This window comes from Geotrypetes seraphini, chromosome 6 (assembly GCF_902459505.1).
Source record: "Geotrypetes seraphini chromosome 6, aGeoSer1.1, whole genome shotgun sequence".
Taxonomy (NCBI): domain Eukaryota; kingdom Metazoa; phylum Chordata; class Amphibia; order Gymnophiona; family Dermophiidae; genus Geotrypetes; species Geotrypetes seraphini.
In genome coordinates, this window is record NC_047089.1 from 144728406 (window position 1) to 144749799 (window position 21394).

Genomic DNA, 21394 nt, shown 5'->3' on the forward strand with positions numbered 1-21394 from the left:
GTGAAACCAGGATATCCTGCCTGCGGAGAAAAGCTGCCACAACTACCACCACTTTGGTAAAAAAGTTTGGGGCACCTTCAAGGCCAAAAGATGGAGCTGAGAACTGGAAATGCTGTTGCAGAACATGGAAACGCAGAAATCTGCGATGCTCTGGAAATATTGGAATATGGATGAAAGCTCAAGATTTAAGGACACCAGAACTCCCTAGGAGACAGCAGCAATGACTGTGCCCATGGCTTCCATTCTTAAATAAAGGAAAAATTGGCACAGGGACATCTGGGAGGAAGAGTCCAAGGATTTCTGACAAAAACAGCAGGAGGGATGAAAAATACTACTGTTCCCTCCCAAAGTCCAGCAAGACTTGTTTACAGGGAAAGACAGGGTGGGGACCACAACACCGACCAGAGGTCATCCAGACCTGTCCCCAAAAACAAATAGATTCTTGAAAGGCAGACTGCTGAACATGGCCTTGGAGGCCGCATCCCCAGCCCAAGGACAGAGTTAACTGCACAAAGACACTGCATAAGCGGTAAGTACTTGGAATCAGAAAGGGCATTCGTCACATAATCTACACCATACAGTACTAAACACCTTGTGCAATCTCATGTGATTGGAACGCACCATAAAGGAGGCTGCTGCTGCTTTGAAGCCACTTCAAAAAAGGTTGGGGGGGTTGTGTATTTTTTAATATAAACTATCCACTATACGATCCTGGGAGTCCTAAAACACTACTCCTCCAACACCAGGGAGGGCCGTGCGCCGGGTATCCTGTGCCACAGCTGAATTCATGTTAGGGAGCTCTAAACTGTTGAGCAACAGGAACCAGCAGAGAAAGCTTAAAACATAGCTAAAGAGCCGGAAAGAGCAGCCTGGGCATTCTATTGCCTGAAACCAGACCAAAGAGCTGTGGATGGAGAAAAAATGAAGTTTTTTTTTTTGTTTTGCTCTTTCAGAGCCCCAGCAGTAAAAGAGGAGAAAACCATGCATAAAAGACCTGCTGATGGAGGGGGCCTCAACTAAACCCGAACTCTCAGGGTGACCATGTGGACTAGTCTCAGCAAGGGAATCAGCCAGATCCAAAACAAAGGGATAGTCATGAGATAAAGGCAGCATAATGTAATAGAGCTCTGAAATAGCTGGACAAGAGGGCACCTGAAAAAGGGAGCTCTGCAGCTGCGTCAATACATTTTCCAGAGAAACCAAAAAAAATTCTGTTGAAAAGCCACAGAGTGAGCACTGTAGAGCCCTTCTGAGGCACTCGCACTGCAGTTAAAAAAGAGTGCCCAGACTCAGAACACAGGCATTTGGCACCAAACTCCAGAACAACCTCTGGGTGATATATTTCCCCAAAATCGCAGACCCAGGCTGGCTCCCCAGACCTGGGGGCCTTGAAGGAGGTGAAGCCCAAAGCCCAAAGCTCCCATCCCCTTCCCCAGGGCGCAGATTTAGTGCAACCAAGGTCCAGATCCAACAGATTAGGGGCTGGGGAGTCCATCTCAAACGATTTTCAATCAAAGTGTGGGGTTTTGAGGCAGAAATTTAAAAAAAACCAAAAAAAACAACCCTAACTTTGAAAGAGAGTTTAAAATTCAAAATGGCCACTACCAGCGAATTTGTGTCAATGGCAAAAAATAAGCAAAATAGTAATTTGTGATGTGGGGAGGTGAGGGACCTGAACCCTACCCTCAAACTGTGAAAGATTTAAATCATTTAACAAGCCAACTCCAAAATTCCCATGGGAAATAATGGAGGGTTACTCAGTCACTGAAGTGTCCTGCCTGTTGGCTTTTTCACACTGCAGATGAATGGAGAAAAGGATTTTCTGCCTCAGAATAGCTCCAAATGTATCAGGAAGATTTTTGGACTGCCAGGCGGCCGGACACCGACTGAGACCTCCACAGATCCTCACCACATGATTGGGGGTGGGAAATGCAGCCTACACCTTGAAACCAGGGGGTGGGAGTGTCCCTCCAGCTGCATACAGCCTGCACTTAAAACCTGTGACAAGGTCAGCGGGCAAGCAAACTCCCAGGGGAATGGACCCACAGTCTAAGGGTGGCACACAGCAGACTGGTTCCACAGATCCAACGTTCCCTGTGAATCAGCAGTCCAGCTCTGCAGGACAGCAACCTTTCCTCTAACAGGTGACCACCGGAAAGGTGTCAAGGCACTGAATCATCCAACAAGCAAACTAAGCGATAAAATAAGAAAGAAGCAGAGCAATTCAAGATTTCTGCACGCATTGCTTGCAGAAATTGAAACTAGAAACAGCTCTAGCTCTCAGTCTAAGGGGGAGGAGCATGTGCTCAGAAAAGTGTTTGGATTTCTGCAACTCCTGGATTGCGGGTTGGGATTGAACACCTAGCGTTTGGAATCTGGAAGGAACATAACAAAATGCATAAACTGAGATGTTTAAACAAGGTTATTCATGATGCTGTGAAGGAAACAATGCTGCCTTCTGTATTCAAGATGAAGCCCGAGCTAGAGAAAATTTGCTTAGAGATATTATAAAGACATTACAAAGAGACAAATTGTGACAGTATAATTAAGACAAAAGAAAGCCAACTAAAACAGTATTAGAAGCAATTAAGCTACTATTGCTGTCTCCTTGTTTTCCCGATATGTAAAAATATAAAAACATGATATAAAATATATGCATACTAGGTAGTACTAAAATATTTTCCAGTGGAATACAAGACAGCAGTTAAAAGCCTCACAACTGAAGTTATCCAAACATAGAATGCATTTTTATCAAATGAGGGACACAAATGCTGCACAATGATTAAACTAATACAGGTTTAAGTTCTTCTGCCCAAATGTTCTGCCATTGGTGCTTACCCTTTTTTGCTACAATTATACAAAACTTTAGTGAAAAGGGGAGGTTCACTCTCAGAGCAACAAATGGAGGGGCCAATGTAGAAAGTTACCAGATGTTGAAGAATGTGGAAAATGGGTTGAGTGTGGGTGTTAACACGTGTTATATATGGCTGCACTCTGCACTGAAAAGGATAAAGCCATTCAGTATTCCTCCGTAACACACAGAAGGAATACAGTGGCTTTGGATTTTTCACCAGGTCTGGAAGTATTGATAACAGGATTCCATGCCCATTTTAGAGATTCAAATACCAGTTTTACCTTTTTCAGTGATCAGAACAAGTGCCTGTAACTTTTAAAGATAAACGAGTGGTTAATGGCTTACTTGTGTGCTTACATTCTTTGGTTTTTGTTTAAGCATGTACATTGGTACCCGTTCTGTGTAGAAATACCAGCCTGGCAAAAATTTTATGTATAAAAAAAGTTTATGCAAGACTGCTATTTATGTACTGAACAGGTACGTGCTGGAACTTTGCACATGTCCAAACAAAATGAAAGTGTGCTATCCTTACTGATAAACCTTTATGCATGTTTCCAGCAGGCTTCTCCCAGTTAATGTTCTACATATTTGATATTTACACATTAAAAATTTTGCATGGCACAGCTTATAAGTTCATGGTAGAAGTCACCTGCATGCAACTACCACATGATTGCCATCAGTTGCAGAATGTGTTAAGATACATAGGCACAATATTGTGTGTGATTTATTCATGAGAGATGCTTCATTTAGGAAGACTGCTATGACATAATGGTACACCAAGACTAGGTATAAGGTGTATGAAAAATATCACCGGGAGGTAAACAGTTGATTGTTCCTTTTTCCTTTCTAGACATGCATCCTACAGTCTGAGGGTTCTGTTCAAGGGGTGATGGTAGAAGCACGTACCAAGCAGAGGACCAAACAAGAGCCAGAGCCTGACCTCACAAACTCTGAACATAACATTACAAGGAAGGTACACAAATAGGCCAAGATGTAAAAGTTGTAACTAAAAGGCCTACCAGGCTACAGCTCTAGATGACAATGGGATGGGGAGCTAAAGGTGTAGAAGCAACCTTCAGTACATCACTGGCAAGCATTGCATTTAACGCTTGTGGCAGTGGCAACCAATTCTCAACAACCAGAGAAGGCAGGCACAGAGGTCTACAAGAGGCTCAAAGGACACATCTACAACCTAGGCATGTACCAGTACTCATTTTATAAATGAGAGGGGTTGAACTAAATAACACCTTCTGACATGACCTACTTTGGCGAAACTACACATATTCTTATAAAGTAGACTGTATGCAAACACTAATCATCCACTAACCTTCTGAACTCTAATTTTGCCCTTGGAATGCTGGACTGTAGCTGGGAAATCATAACACCATGGGGAAGAGAGTCAACCAGTACAAAAAATAAAGTCATACCAATGACATCAGGCAAATACTATTTACCACAATTGTGATTGAGGATACAGAGAGATCATAGAAAAATAAAAATAGCAGCCTATGCAAGAGAGGGGACCTGGGAGCCAGACTGTCCTCACTGAAAACAGAAGTATGCCAATGGTAGATGATGCCCTGCTGGTTTACTGATGAACAGTACCACATTCCCCCACCCGTTGATCCTTGCCAACAATCATGTTACTACAGTAGTTACAAAGCACTTTGTAAAACAAAATTTAAGAAACAGTATGGGAAATCCCAGCACAGGCTATACTTAGCAAGGTAAAGATTTGCCAGTTCTTTATAAATGGCAGTCAAATCTGCACTACTCGTACAGCTTTATCATTTCCACAGTGAACTAGGCAATGTGCCCACTGCAAAGGATGCATTTATGAGGAATCTTGGCCATCAATCTAGCAGGGACCACATACATTCCATTCCCATTTCTTGACATTCTTCCATGTCTAAGAAATAGCCTGATGGTTTACAATAAATTAAAAACAGTGTGTTCATACAGTAATGAAGGTGGTGGGGTGTGGTTGTTATCACTTCACATTCTAAAGTCATATTGCCAGACAGTCTGTGAATCTTATCAGTTCAAACAAAGGCATCTCTTCCTGTGTTCCATCCTGCAAGGTTGCAGCAGGACCACCAAAACAAGAGCAAAGTGATGCAGTAGAGAGCATGCTCATCAACATTCCAGCTACACCACCACTACCACCTCAAGAACCACCACAAAGCACTTCCAGAGAACAAATTGACCCATCAGGAGGTTGATATTGAGGAGGCTACAGATATGAGGTGGCAGATAACAGGCGACCCAGTCTAAGCTCAAGAAGCCAAAAGCCACTGCTGGAAAGTGTGGGTCAAGTAAATCATCAACCCACGGTCACAGAGGTTCATCCACCTGCAGAAAACAAGAAGATCCCTTAATATACTTAACAGAAATAGCAGCATGGAATCATCAATTGCAGGAAAGAGTAGAGGGAATATGCTCCGAGATAGCAATCCCTACATACTACCATAGTGCAAGTATCAAGTATGCATGTGGAAGAGTGCAGGGCCTTTGGCTGGCCCTTTGAATTAGTCTCTGCTCAACTTGCTTGTCTCATACCACCAGACTCACTTATTGCCCAGCAGCCAGAGTCAATACTCCCCTCTTATTTAGTTCCCTTCTTACAACCTGTGCCTTTGTCTGTCTCCCCCCCCCCCCCCCAATTTGGATTTCCCAAATTTTCATCAGCAAGGCACAGGAATACCCATGAGGAGGAAAGGCTCCCAAAAAGGACAACTAGGCCCAGAGAATAAGGGTCACTATATATAGTTTCATTCTCGCCAAAAAAAATTACTTACGCACTAAAAGTGTCCATGAATAAGTTCATGTCTCACAGCCACTGCCTGCTCATCTGGTTGTGGATGTGGTGTTTCCTGCTGTTGTGCTATCTCTCCCTCCTCATCAGCATCTGTGTGTTGCAGCTGAGGGCCTTCTGGATCAGGCATCTTGCGGGTGAGTGCAAGGTTGTGTAGCATACAACAGGCCAAGAAGATGTCCCGTGCTTTGCCAGGAGTGTAGAGCAGCTGTCCCCCTGACCTGTCCAAGCACTTGAAACGTGTCTTCAACAGGCCAAATGTCTTCTCGACGACCGCCCTAGTCTGCCTGTGGGCCTTATTATAGCTCTTCTCTGCCTCCCCCTCAGGGCTAACAATGGGTGTCATGAGCCATGTCTTGAGAGGATAGTCTTTATCACCTGTGAGAGATTGAACAGGAGAAATGAGCAACCAACCATGGTGGTAGGTGATCTTTCCAAGCCCACAGAGAACAAAGTTAGAGTCCTATGGAGAGAAGAAAATATTAGTTGGAAAAGCATGCGTGAGAGTTGTGTGCTTACCTAGAAGCCATCCTCCAGTGATCTGACCACTTTCAAAACGATCATGTAGGCCCGACTGTGACAGAATATAGGTACTGCTACAGGAACCTGGGAAGCATGCACACACATCAGTTATGATGCTAGAGGCATTGCAGACCACCTGCATGTTGAGGGAATGAAAGGACTTTCTATTCCTGTATGTGGCCTCTTTACCTGAAGGTGGCCTGATTGGTATGTGAGTACAATCAATAACCCCTAACACAGAAGGAAAGTGTGCTAGCTCATAAAATTCTGTCATAGTTTCATGTAACTGCTGCTCTTGTTCAGGGAATGCAATGTATTCCGTGTCTTTCCTGAGAAAAGCTTCTAGAAACTGAGCTATACAGCGTGAGGTAGCTGACTGGCTGATACCAGATGTGGCCCCAAGGGGCGTCTGGAAATTTCCAGAGGCAAGAAAGGCAAGGGCAGTAGTGACCTTCAGGTGCACTGGCAGGGCTTGTCCCCTCCAAGCAGTAGGTAGTAGGTCAGACTCTAGCTGGTTGCACAAGTAGAGAATAGTCTCTTTATCAAATCTATACCTGCGTATGCACTGGTCCTCAGTCAAATCTAGGAACTGTGTTCTAGGCCTATAGACCCTCTGTAGAGGGTAGGTCCGCCTTCTCTGTTGCCTCTCTCTCCTGCGAGCCATAGCACACAGGAGCCACAGCTGCACTGCACTCATGGTAGATAGTCTACCCAACACCCTAATACAGAAACAGGCAGGCACACACTAAGGCAGGCAAGACAAATATATAGAGGTTGCAAGCAAAAGGGAGGAAGGCAGGGCTTTAGAACGGCGCTAGAGAGCAGGAGGGAGAAAATGACAGAGACAATGAGGTAAGAAGAAGCAGGGGGGGGGGGAAGGCAGTTAAGTTACAGTGCCCCTGTGTAAAGAAAAGCAAAATAAGCTAGAAGAAAAACAATGATTAGACAAACATTGAACAGCTATACCAAACACAAACCAACACTAGAGGGCCCTAAAGATACAGTAGCTTAAAAATAGGCCTAAGGGGGCAATTTGATGACATAGAATATTTTATCAACAGCTTTAAGTGTATTTGCTAACTTTGCGCCACCATCCGCTATACACCCACTCTCTACCCAAAACACGCCCCTTTTGCAAGTACATACTTGTAGGCGCCATGGCTTTCTTATGCGTCTATTACGTACTATGCGTTAGAGGAGCATAACTTGCCACATACCTTCCTACATAACCACACGAAAATATGGGACCTTAACCTACATAAAAATAACCCCCACCCCTCTCACTTAAGAGCACACACCTTATAGGGCAAGGAAAATGTGTCCCTAGCACTACAGGCCTAGCCAGCCAGAGGAGATCATCAGCCTTTCTCTCCTAGATCGTTCACTAGTTCAAACCCAGTTCGTATTGGAGGGGAAAGGTAACCTAAGTACAATTTAGCTGGTGTCGCCTCATCGCGACCCCTAGCAGAGTCCACTTCTACACTTTTATCGCACGAGAATAACCGATTTTTGCTAGAATTCATTCAACCCCATTCACACCGCGTCCGAAAAGCAGCGACTTAAGCCCAAAACGCGGCGCTCCACCCCGCCATCCGACGCCAGCGTCCCTACGTCAGGGAAGGCAAAGAGCCAACACCGCCTCACCCAGGGCCCTTATGGGCTTATAAGGAGAAGCCGGGCGGCCTTGGTGTCACGCTCTTTATGTTCCCCATGACAACAAGTGCTACTTATGACCATATGTCCTTCTTGGGGTTCATTCTTTTCTTTTCTTTTTTATAATCTAGCTTGGGGTTCATTTTTTTTTAGTCTTTTCATTTTTTTTTTAATAATCTAGCTTAGGCAGTGGCTGGTAGTGGTTCCCTGTGTTGTGTGCGGGGTTTTCCATTGTGGCTGGCATCTGTGTTGCGAGCCGGAATGCGGCCCGTTACACCGCGTCGCGTGTGTTGCTGTAGAGGCGCCCGAGGGAGCTCGCTGGTTCTGCCGCTACAATGCAGGTAGGAAAAAGACCTCCGCCGCGGGGTTCCTTCTGTTAGTTGATGGTGTCTTGTTCTTCGAGGGCGGCATGAGGGAAGTTGTCCGGCTTTTGGAGGCCTGTGACTTGCCTTTATTTTTAATCACAATGCATTCCATTTTAGATTACTACTACTATTATTATTATTTCTATAGCGCTACCAGACGCACGCAACGCTGTACAGAGTAAGAAAACAGTCCCTGCTCGTAAGAGCTTACAATCTAAACAGGCAAGGCCACAAACAGGATGTCGTGGATACAGTTAAGGGGAATGGTTAATCAGCGGGCTGGGTTGGAGGGCAGAGGAGTAGGGTTAATCAAAAAGGTGGGTTTTAGAGAAACATCCTTATAGGTCAGCTTTTTCAGCATTGTAGAATCTGTACTGCAGTACAGCAGGAGTTTTCTTTGTGTTGTTAACTTCTAAAATGTACCATTGCTAAAGCGGTATAGCAAACCAATAAGTTAAATGCTGAGGTCATCTAAAAATCTCATTTCATTGAACTCTAGATTGATATACAAACCAGTAAAAGGCTCATTTTGATTCTTGCTTTAAAAAAAAAAAAATTCTGTTGTGTCTGACATTGTAACATTTCTGTTAGTAGAGAGCAGGAGACTTGAAAATCTCACAAATAGTGGTATTCCTTGTCATCAACAGCAGATGAATCCAGAGACTAGTGGGTTTACATCCATCAAATAGCAGATGGTGAGAGAGAGCACTGAGTTGTCCTCAGGTATATCTTGGATGCACAGCCTTCTGAACAACCAGTGTATTCTTATCTCCAGCAGGTTGATGGACTTTGTGCTTGAAAGGGCTTCAGTTAGATGGGGAGTTTTCACTTATCATGTTTCCAGGCTTGATGCCCTAGAACAGGGGTGTCAAAGTCCCTCCTCAGGGCCGCAATCCAGCCGGGCTTTCAGGATTTCCCTCAATGAATACGCATGAGATCTATTAGCATACAATAAAAGAAGTGCATGCAAATAGGTCTCATGCATATTCATTGGGGAAATCCTGAAAACCCTGACTGGATTGCAGCCCTCGAGGAGGGACTTTGACACCCCTGCCCTAGAACCTTGTGAGGGAAAGAGGGCCTGGTCTGTGGCGATGCTCATGGGTTTTGCCATTAGCTAAGGACATTGCAAACAGTTCTTTAGGAGTCACACCGACTTGAGTAGGATACGCCTCACAGGGACTTAGCAAACACAAGATATGGAGGGCCATGTATGTCAATGCACACAGTTTAGGTAACAAAATTCTAGAATTGGAGGCTGAAATAAGGAATGCCGACCTAGATGTGGTGGCAATATCTGAAACTTGGTTCACGGACTCACATGGGTGGGATATGGCTATACCGGGCTACAATCTACTTCGTCAGGACAGAGAGGGCAGGTTAGGATGGGGGCTAGCTCTATACATTAAAGAGGACATCAAAACCACCAGGATCACAGATGTCAAGTACACCGGGGAGTCCCTCTGGGTAAACCTGGCAAGAGGCAGAGAAAAATGCCTGTATCTAGGTGTGGTATACAGACCCCCCAAGACAACTGGAAGACATGGACGCAGAATTAATTGAAGACATAGAGACTATCACTCTACGAGGAGAAGCTGTACTGCTAGGGGACTTCAATATGCCTGATGCAGACAGGAACTCATTTTCAGCGACAACCAGCGGTAGCAGGAGGCTCTTAACCTCCATAAAGGGAGCACGTCTCAAACAAATGGTAACGGAGCCCACTAGGGCCCAGGCGATCCTCGACCTGGTACTCACCAACGGGGAAAGCATCTCAGAGGTCTCAGTAGGAGATACGCTAGCCTCCAGCGACCACAACATAGTATGGTTCAACCTTAGGAAACCTTAGATCAAACACGAAAACAAAGGTACTCAATTTCCGGGACACAGACTTCGCACGCATGGGAGATTTCGTCCATCGGACGCTGCAGGACCAAGCGGAAACCGATGATGTAGAAGCTAAGTGGTTAACACTGAAATCAACCATACATGAAGCAACTAGCCGACAAAGAAACAATAAACCTCAATGGTTCACCACGGAGATCTCGCACCTCATTAAGGAGAAGAAAAAAGCATTTCTCTCCTACAAGCGCACGGAGAAAAGAGAGGCAAAGGTAGAATATAGGACCAGATCTACAGCGGTCAAAATGGCAGTTAGGGAGGTAAAACTTCGAGTGGAAGAAATTCTGGCAAAAATCATTAAAAAGGGGGACAAATCCTTCTTCAGGTATATTAGTGACAGAAAAAGGAACACAGGCAGGATAGTACACCTTAGAAGACCGGACGGAAGTTACGTGGAAGCAGATTCCGATAAAGCCGAACTACTGAATGAATACTTCTGCTCAGTCTTCACCTGTGAGGCACCGGGACACGGTCCGCAGTTGAAGGCAACACAAAGCACAGAAGACCCGTTTCAGAATTTTGAGTTCACACAAGGTGAAGTTTGCAGTGAACTGGCAAGACTCAAGGTGAACAAAGCCATGGGACCAGACAATTTGCACCCAAGAGTGCTCAGAGAATTGAGCAATGTCCTGGCGAAACCGTTGGTTGAGCTATTCAATCTCTCCCTAAGTAAGGGGAAAGTTCCCCTGGACTGGAAATTAGCTAATGTCATTCCTCTGCATAAAAAGGGTTGCAGGGCAGAGGCTGCGAATTATAGACCGGTGAGTCTCACATCAGTAGTGTGCAAACTCATGGAAACACTAATTAAAAGCAAATTGGACACAATCTTGAATGAAGGGAATCTTCGGGATCCCAGTCAGCATGGATTCACCAAGGGTAGAGCATGGATTCACCAAGGGTAGGTCCTGCCAATCCAATCTCATCAGCTTCTTTGACTGGGTAACAAGAAAGTTGGACTTGGGAGAGTCTTTGGACGTCGTGTACCTGGACTTCAGTAAAGCTTTTGACAGTGTCCCACACCGCAGGCTGCTAAGCAAGATGGAATCGATGGGGTTAGGAGAGACACTAACTGCATGGGTCAACGATTAGCTGAGTGGCAGACTTCAGAGGGTGGTGGTTAATGGTACCCTCTCTAAAACATCGGAGGTGACCAGTGGAGTGCCGCAGGGCTCGGTCCTGGGTCCACTCCTTTTCAACATATTTATAGGGGATCTGACTCAAGGGCTTCAAGGTAAAATAACACTATTCGCCAATGACGCCAAACTATGTAATATAGTAAGTGAATGCAGTTTACAGAATTATATGGCGCAGGATCTGCTTACATTGGAAAGTTGGTCCTCAACCTGGCAGCTAGGCTTCAATGCTAAGAAATGTAAGGTCATGCACCTCAGAAGCGGAAATCCATGCAGGATGTACTTCTTGAACGGAGAAACTTTAACTAGGACTTCAGCAGAACGAGATTTAGGAGTAATCATCAGTGCAGACATGAAAACTGCCAATCAAGTGGAGAAGGCTTCATCTAAGGCAAGGCAGATATTGGGTTGTATCAATAGAAGCCTGAAGTCATAATGCCGTTGTACAGGGCCATGGTGAGACCTCATCTGGAGTACTGTGTGCAATTCTGGAGGCCACATCACAGTAAAGATGTGCGCAGAATTGAATCGGTTCAGCGGACGGCCACCAGGATGATCTCGGGGCTCAAGGGTCTCTCGTACGAAGAGAGACTGAACAAATTGCAGCTCTACAGTCTCGAGGAACGTAGGGAGAGGGGAGACATGATCGAAACATTTAAATACCTCACAGGACGTGTCGAAGTGGAAGATGATATTTTCTTTCTCAAGGAACCCTTGGTCACAAGATGGCACCCGCTCAAACTCAGGGGCGGAAAATTTCATGGCGACACCAGAAAGTATTTCTTCACAGAGAGAGTGGTTGATCATTGGAACAAGCTTCCAGTGCAGGTGATCGAGGCAGACAGCGTGCCAGACTTTAAGAATAAATGGGATACCCATGTGGGATCCCTACGAGGGTCAAGATAAGGAAATTGGGTCATTAGGGCATAGACAGGGGGTGGGTAAGCAGAGTGGGCAGACTTGATGGGCTGTAGCCCTTTTCTGCCGTCATCTTCTATGTTTCTATGATAGTTTCATTCCACAGGAGATTATTTGGGGCCTGGTGGTCATGATAGGAGGCTGCTTTGCACTCATACTATTTGTGGAGGGACGCTGTAGCTGTGAATTCCGCAGCGTGGTGCTCTCGGGTGAGGATTGCTCACATGTGCTATGGGGGTTAGCCTCTGTATGATCGTGGGATCCATACTCTCTGGAATTTAGTATCTCCTTGGACGTGTGCTGTCGGATTTGGGTTCGGGGAATTTCACGTTCACTTGTTTATTTCCCTCCCTAAGTTTGGACTGCTTTGGTACATCCCACTAGTCTCTGGATTCATCTGCTGTTGATGACAAGGAAGGTAAAATTATGTCCTTACCTGATCATTTTCTTTCCTTTAGTCACAGCAGATGGATCCAGAGCCCTACCCTGTTGCAGGATTTGTTGCTCTCAGGCGCGGTTTGGGCATGCTTTTCAGCTGAAATTGCATTCTCGATTTTTAAGCATCATTGGTTCGAGTAGCATATGTGAGGAAAAGAAGTTGCATATGTTTTTTATGCTTCATATATTTCATGCCTTTTATGTGCTTTATTTCAACTGCTTTGAGAAGACCTATACTGGTTGGCCAGGAGGCTGTGCATCCAAGATATACCTGAGGATAACTCAGTGCTCTCTATCGCCACCTGCTGGTTTATGGATGTAATCCCACTAGTCTCTGGATTCATCTGCTGTGACTAAAGGAAAGAAAATTTTGAGGTAAGGACATAATTTTACCAAAACTCACATCTATTACAGGATGTATTATTTCTCGAAACTGTGAAATATGTATTGGAGGATTGATTGCATGGAAACCCTCCATGCTTTAAAAAGGGATCCAGAGAACTATAGACGGTGATTTTAGTATTCGTGCCAGGCAAAATGATAAAGTCCATTATTTAAAAAATAAAAAAAATTAAACAGTAAACGTGGTTTATTGGGACACAACCAACATGGATTTAGTAGAGGGAAGTCTTGTCTTACCACTGTTAGGTGAAGAGGAGGGTTTTTTTATTGCTTTTCTAACACTCCTGCCTAAAGCGGTAGATTACAAAGAAATATTAATGTACTGTATATCGATTATGTGTCACATTATTTATTTATTTCGATTTTTATCCCGTCCTTCCAAAAAGCTCAGAACGGGTTACAAGAAGACAATCACAAAATAAGTCCACAGACATGACACATACATTCGGGAAGTACATAGGAGACAAAAAGGGCTAGAGTCTAATTGATGGAGTCATTTTACGGAGAAGAGTCCATTTGTTGAAGTCTTCATTTCCTTTTGAAAACCTGTGAGTTTAGTCTTTGGGTTTGTGCGGGCAGTTGGTTCCATAGACGAGGGATAAAGTGGCTGTAGGAGCATTTGCGTACAGTTTCCTTTTGGAGTGATCTCCCTGGGGGGATGCTGAATTGATTCTCCACTTCAGAGTTGCGGGAATGTCCTCAGCTGCACATCCAGCAAGTTCTAGTACCCCGACATAGTGCCCCAGTTTAAACAATTCTATCAAAGGTGATACGAAGGGTGATATTATTTGAATAAAGTCCTTCCTATATTCAGTGCAGTTTAAATGGGCCAGAAAGGCTTCTAGCCATATACCGTAAATTGCTTGCCATTGCTAGCCATGAGCATTCAACAGCACTAACCAATTACGTGCCGCTGAATATTCATGGTTAGCTGAAACTGACTAACTTGTGGGAATTCCAGGGAAGGAGTTGATACTTGTAGTTACATGCTGATAGTTACAGCATGGATTTGAACCCACAACCTCAGATTGCTGTAGCTTTAACCATTGTGCCACACTTTAACCACTATGCCACACTCAGACCATAACTGCATAAATTGGGCCATATAAAAAGCCATCCTATCTTATGCATAAGAATAGCCTTACTGGGTCAGACCATTAGTCCATCAAGCCCAGTAGCCCATTCTCATGGTGGTCAATCCAGGTCCCTAGTACCTGACCAAAACTCAAGGAGTAGCGACACTCCATGCTACCGATCCAGGGCAAGCAGTGGCTTCCCCCATGTCTTTCTCAATAACAGACTATGGACTTTCCTCCAAGAAATTGTCCAAACCTTTCTTAAAACCAGCTACGCTATCTGCTCTGACCACAACCTCTGGTAATGCATTCCAGAGCTTAACTATTCTCTGAGTGAAGAAATATTTCCTCCTATTGTTTTTAAAAGTATTTCCCTGTAACTTCGAGTGTCCCCTAGTCTTTGTAATTTTTGACGGAGTGAAAAATTTGATCCACTTATACCCATTCTACTCCACTCAGGATTTTGTAGACTTCAATCATATCTCCCCTCAGCCATCTCTTCTTCAAGCTCAAGAGCCCTAACCTTTTTAGTCTTTCCTCATACAAGAGGAGTTCCATCCCCTCTATCAGCTTGGTTGCTCTTCTTTCTTAAGATAAGAAGACCAGAACTGAACACAGTACTCCAGGTGAGGTCGCACCATGGAGCGATACAGGGGCATTATAACATTCTTAGTCTTGTTAACTATCCCTTTTTTTAATAATTCCTAGCATCCTGTTTGCTTTTTTAGCCGCCGCCACTGCACATTGGGCGGAAGGTTTCATCATATTGTCTACGATAACACCCAGATCCTTTTCTTGGGCACTAACCCCAAAGGTGGACCCTAGCATCCGGTAACTGTGATTTGGGTTACGGTATTCTTCTCAATGTGCATCACTTTGCATTTGTCCACATTAAGTTTCATCTGCAACTTGGTCTCACAGTCTTCAAATTTCCTAAGGTCTGCCTGCAATGTTTCACATCTTTGAACAGTTTAGTGTCATCTGCAAATTTAATCACCTCACTTGTTGTTCCAATTTCCAGATCATTTATAAATAAGTTAAATAGCACTGGTCCCCGTACAGATCCCTGCAGCACTCCACTGTTTACTCTCCTCCATTGAGAAAAATGACCATTTAACCCTACCCTCTGTTTTCTATCCGATAACCAATTTCTAATCCACAACTGAACTTTGCCACCTATCCCATTTCTCAGGAGCCTCTCGTGAGGAACTTTGTCAAAAGCTTTCTGAAAATCTAGATACACTATATCAACCAGCTCACCTTTATCCATATGTTTATTCACACCTTCATAGAAGTCAAGCAAATTGGTGAGGCAAGATCTCCCTCAGCTGAACCAATGCTAACTCTGTCTCACTAAGTCATGTTTGTCTATGTGTTCTACAATTTTATTTTTTATAATTGTTTTCACCATTTTGCCCAACACTGAAGTCAGGTTTACCAGTGTGTAATTTCCTGGATCTTCCCTGGGAAGCGGTTGGCGAAAGAACTTCATGACCATTCCGCCGGAGCGATGGCTACTTCTTGGGCTCAGCCCAGAGGTTTTTCCTTGGAGGAGATTTGTCTCGTGGCTACTTGGTCTTCCGAGAGTGCTTTCTCTCCGCATTTCTGCTTGGATGTGGGGGCGCATGCGGTAGGGGCGTTTAGTGCTTCAGTTGTTGCGGAAGCGGCATTTGCTTCCCACCCAGATTGAGGATTGCTTTGCTACATCCCATTGGTCTCTGGATTCATCTGCTGCTGTTGCTAGGGAGGGAAAAATTATGTTCTTACCTGTTAATTTTCTTTCCCTTAGACGCAGCAGATGAATCCAGAGCCCCACCCTTTCTGGATATTGTCTCTCGGTTTTTTCTTTTGCAACTTTCGCAGTTTGTTATTATGGCAGGTTGTTTTCTGTATTATTGCATTTTGAGATTTGTTATGGGAAAGAAGTTTTTTACATGCTATGCCTATTGATGGTTACTGATGCTTGGGCAAGGAGCTATACTGGATAAACAGGAGGAGTGCCAGTCAATAGGACCACCTGTTAATCAGTTTCTCTATCTCCGCCTGCTGGTAGATGTGGGATATCCCCATTGGTCTCTGGATTCATCTGCTGCATCTAAGGGAAAGAAAATTAATAAGTAAGAACATAATTTTTCCTTTTTAACTTGTCGATTTGGCTTAGTACATCTTCCAGATTCACCAAGATTTCTTTCAGTTCCTCCGCATCATCACCCTTGAAAACCATTTCCAGTTCAGGTAGATCTCTTACATCTTCTGTAAAGACCGAAGCAAAGAATTAATTCAGTCTCTGAGCTATGGCTTTATACTCCCTGAGCACCCCTTTTGCTCCTTGATCATCCAATGGTCCCACGGATTCCTTCACTGGTTTTCTGCTTCTGATATACCTAAAAAAAATTGTTATGAGTTTTTGCCTCTTTTTCAAGTTTCTCTTCATATTCTCTCTTAGCTTTCTTTAAGGGCTGAATATTGTACTTAACCACACAAGTTTTAGCAGCCAACATATAACTGAATATTCAGTGTCAGTGTCAGGACATGAGCCAATTTTGAGAATCTGAGAATACAGCTGGTAGTGGACATAAAACTAGGGCTGTACTGAATATTTGTACTTGATTCAATTCGGCTCCGAATAAATTTATTCATATTCAGCCGAATAGTGATTTAAATTCATAGAAACATGATGGTAGATGAAGGCCAAATGGCCCATCTAGTCTGCCCATCCATATTAACCATTATCTCTCTTTCTCTCTGAGAGATCCCAGGCCCTCTTGAATTCAGACACAGTCACTGTAACAGGACTGTTCCATTTATGAATACTCCCAACCGATATTGGGGCCTGATCACGATCCCTCTCATTGTAAATTTTATAGTTGCAGATATCCAAGGGAGATAATCTTGGTCAAATTTAAATATGAATAATCCAGGGCTCTATTGTGCTAAATCCTACTGAAATAAACACTTGATCTCTGATTTTATATTGCTTCTTTTATTATTTGCTATGTTAAAGCTCAATACCTATTATTCGTTGTCGGACGAATAGTAAAACATGCTGTTCGGTACGGCTCTGCTGACCATCCCCAGCTGAATATTGGCCAGAGTGTATTCATAAGTAAGCCATATCAGAAGAGAGAAAAAGTTAGTCTTCAATTAAAAATATAAAATCTTCTTTTCTGCTCTAGGACCCCAATGCAGATACAGAGTGGAATGACATTCTGCGTAAAAAAGGAATTCTTCCGCCAAAAGAGCAAACAAAAGAAGAAGAGGTGGATGGAGAGCAGCTACTGCAGCAACAGTCAGTGGGTGAGTGAGGCTTCAAGATGTACTGCATGTTTAGGTTTAGAAATGCTTTTGCAGATTTTGTATATATCTGTGTTAGAAATAGTTCATATTTTGTTCATTACAAAATTAGCAAAATGTGTACATCTCTTGAGTTTCTTCAGGTTGATGATATACCGTATATACTTGAATATATGTCGATCCAAATATAAGTCAAGACCCCCATTTTTCTCCCAAAAAAAAGAGGAAAAATGGTTGACCCGAATATCAGACAGGGGCTTAATATTCAAGTGCCATGCCCTGCCAGGATCTGCATCCAGTGTCCCCAACCTCGCGCCCTCCCCGGCCAGGCTCTGCACCCAGCCACTCTCACTCCCTGCCAGCCTCTGAACCCAGCCCCCACCACTCCCTGCCAGGTTCTGTACCCAGCCCTCCTTCGCTCCCTGCCAAGCTCTCCACCCAGCCTCTTCCCTCCCTGTCCTACCAGGCTCTGTACCCAGCCCCCCCCCCTCACTCCATGCCAAGCTTTGCATCCTGTCTCACCTTCCTACCCCGTTCCCCCTCTGTTGATCTATCCAGAGATAGACTGGAACCTAGGCACCTCCGGCTGTGTTAGGGAGACCAAGTTCCTGGATGCTGTAGGCGATTGCTTCCTGGAACAACTTGTCAAGGAAAATACAAGAGGTAACTCAATTCTGGACTTAATTCTAAATGGACTTCGAGGACCAGCACAAGGTGTAGAAGTAGAAGGGACGCTGGGAAGCAGTGATCACAATATGATCCGCTTAATCCTGGACACGGGGGCAAAACATCGATCCAGAACAGCGGCCACAGCACTGAACATTCGAAAAGGGAATTACAAAGGGATGAGACTCATGGTGGGGAAGAAGATTAAGAAGAGGATAAGCACTGTAAAAACGCTAGAACAAGCATGGTCCCTTTTTAAGGACACGGTCACCGAGGCGCAAAATCTTCATATACCACATATTGACAAGGGATCCAAAAGGAAAAAGAACAAGGAACCTGCGTGGCTCACTGTAACGGTGAAGGAAGTGATCAGAGACAAGAAGACTTTGTTTAAGGAATGGAAAAGGTCAAAAACGGACGAAAACTGGAAAAAGCACAAACAACATCAAAGCAGGTGCCATAAGTCATTAAGAGGGGCCAAAAGAAACTACAAGGAGAAAATAGCCAAGGAGGAGAAAAACTTCAAGCCATTCTTTTGATATATTAAGGGGAAATGACCCGCGAACAAAGCGGTGGGGCCGTTGGATGACCATGGAATAAAGGGAGTGCTAAAGGAGGACAAGGCCATCGTCGACAAACTGAACACATTTTTTGCGTCTGTATTTATCGAAGAGGATATACACAACATACCGGAAGCCGACAGGCTATACGCAGGAAACAAGACAGGAAACTGACGGGGTTGACAGTCAGTCTAGAAGAGGTATGCAGGCACATTGATAGGCGTAAAAACGATAAATCCCCAGGACCACATGGCATCCATCCGAGAGTAATCAAGGAACTGAAAGGGGCTATAGCTGAACTGCTTTAACTAATAGCCAATCTGTCGATCAAATCGGGAAGGATTCCGGAAGACTGGAAGGTGGCGAATGTTACGCCGATCTTCAAGAAAGGTTCAAGGGGAGATCCGGGAAACTACAGACTGGTGAGTCTGACCTCGGTACCAGGAAAGATGGTAGAGGCGCTGATAAAGGACGCATCATTGATCACCTTGACGGACACGATCTGATGAGGACCAGCCAGCACGGCTTCAGCAAAGGAAGATCTTGATTGACGAACTTGCTGCACTTCTTCGAGGGAGTAAACAGGCAGATAGACAAGGGTGACCCAGTCGACATTGTATATCTGGATTTTCAGAAGGCGTTCAACAAGGTTCCCCATGAACGACTGCTTCGAAAAATTGCGAGCCATGGAATCGAGGGTGAAATACTCACATGGATTAAAAGCTGGCTGGCGGATAGGAAACAGAGAGTGGGGGTAAATGGACAATACTCGGACTGGAAAAACGTGGAGTGCCACAGGGCTCGGTGCTCAGATCCATGCTCTTCAACATATTTATAAACAACCTGGAAATTGGTACGACGAGTGAGGTGATTAAATTTGCAGACAATACAAAGTTATTCAGAGTAGTGAAGATGTGGGAGGATTGCGAAGACCTGCAACATGACATAAACTCGAGAAATGGGCTGCGACATGGCAAATGAGGTTTAACATGGATAAGTGTAAGGTGATGCATGTTGGTAACAAAAATCTTATACACGAATACAGGATGTCCGGTGCGGTACTTGGAGATACCCCCCCCACCAAGAAAGAGACTTAGGAGTACTGGTCGACAAGTTGATGAAGGCATCCACGCAATGTGCGGTGGTGGCGTAAAGGGCGAAGAGAATGCTAGGAATGATTTTTTTATTTTATTTTTCTTAAACTTTATTGAGTTTCTAAAGCCAACAAAAATGCAATACAGTATCCACACAAACAATATCAATCATATATGCATTTACAATCAATCAAAATCCATACAAAATTAATCCCCCCCCCACCCAACCAATATTTCACAAGGGAATGAAACCATGACAGAAATACCCCCCACCCGCCCTCCCCCTGGTTGTATGTGCATTATACCAACAGAAATAAAGGAAAAGACAACTATAATGAATCTATAAAAGGAATGATTAAGAAGGGGATCACGAACAGATCAGAGAGGGTTATCATGCTGCTGTACCGGGCCATGGTACACCCTCACCTGGAGTACTGCATCCAGCACTGGTCACCATACATGAAGAAGGATACAGTGCTACTCGAAAGGGTCCAGAGAAGATCGACCAAAATGGTTAAGAGGCTGGAGGAGTTGCCATACAGTGAGAGGTTATAGAAACTGGGCCTCTTCTCCCTTGAAAAGAGGAGACTGAGAGGGGACATGATTGAAACATTCAAGATAATGAAGGGAATAGACTTAGTAGATAAATACAGGTTGCTCACCCTCTCCAAGGTGGAGAGAACGAGAGGGCACTCTCTAAAGTTAAAAGGGGATAGATTCTGTACAAACGTAAGGAAGTCCTTCTTCACCCAGAGAGTGGTAGAAAACTAGAACGCTCTTCTGGAGGCTGTTATAGGGGAAAATACCCTCCAGGGATTCAAGACAAAGTTAGACAAGTTCCTGCTGAACCAGAGCGTACACAGGTAAGGCTAGTCTCAGTTAGAGCACTGGTCTTTGACCTAAAGGCCGCCGCGTGAGTGAACTGCTGGGCACGATGGACCACTAGTCTGACAATTCTTATGTTCTTAGTGGTAAGCTGGGACAGAAGGGATGCCTCCTGTCTCCTGGCCAACTAACTTTTTAAAAAAAAATTTAGTTTTTAAAAAAACTCCTCTCCCTCCCCCCCCACTCCGCTTTCCTTTTGCGCCGTTTTTAATCACTGGTGGTCCAGCGGTGTACGGGGCAGGAGTGATCTTTTCACGCCCTGCCCTGTGCTGAGCTTCTCTGTCCCTGGTTTCCATTTTGCAGCCAGCGGCACACCCGACAGGGCCAAGCGTTTCGTGCTTCCTGCTCGGCCCCACGCTGCTCTCTGAGTGGCCGCCACCAATTCTCGTCCCGCGATACTGTAGTCTCTAGAAGATCCGTAACATTTAGAGGTCCATCAATATTTAAATCAAGTTGTTCAGTCTCTGGATTTACTCCTACTCCCATTTTTTTGATGGCAAATAATATATTCTATTTATTGGTGGTATACCTTCAGGGGAAAATTTCAAGACTTCAGTAAGATACTTTTTAAACATTTCAGTGGGAGAAACCCCCTGTATCTAGGAAAATTCAGAAGACATATATTCAAGTGACGGTTAAAGTTCTCTAATTTCTCCACTTTTCTATTTAACTGATTTTTATCCCTTATAAGTCCTGAAGATAACTCTTGAAGATTTTCTACCTTTTCAGCAATCTGTTTTAAGTTATTAGTAAATTCTTCTGTAGTCCCGTCTAGTTTAATTCCCAAGTCATCAACTGTACTTACTAAGACTGCAAC

At 44.3% G+C, this 21394-nt stretch overlaps 2 protein-coding genes across 2 annotated transcripts in view; one reads left to right on the top strand and one right to left on the bottom strand.

Moving 5' to 3' along the window:
* Window positions 1-2725: 2725 nt before the first annotated feature.
* LOC117362042 (putative nuclease HARBI1) lies at window positions 2726-7838 on the bottom strand. Its single transcript, XM_033947776.1, has 3 exons — window positions 6189-7838; window positions 5653-6047; window positions 2726-5206 (listed from the first exon to the last, which is right to left on the bottom strand). The coding sequence occupies exons 1-2, from the start codon at window positions 6886-6888 to the stop codon at window positions 5656-5658; spliced, it is 1092 nt and encodes a 363-aa protein (XP_033803667.1). The 5' UTR covers window positions 6889-7838; the 3' UTR covers window positions 2726-5206; window positions 5653-5655.
* Window positions 7839-7986: 148 nt separating this feature from the next.
* The window catches only part of PDCL3 (phosducin like 3), a 37264-nt gene continuing 23856 nt past the window's right edge, over window positions 7987-21394 (top strand). The window contains exons 1-2 of the mRNA XM_033947777.1: window positions 7987-8185; window positions 17255-17375. Coding sequence (XP_033803668.1) covers window positions 8180-8185; window positions 17255-17375 — 127 coding nt within the window. The 5' untranslated portion in view covers window positions 7987-8179. The remainder of the gene's footprint in view (window positions 8186-17254; window positions 17376-21394) is intronic.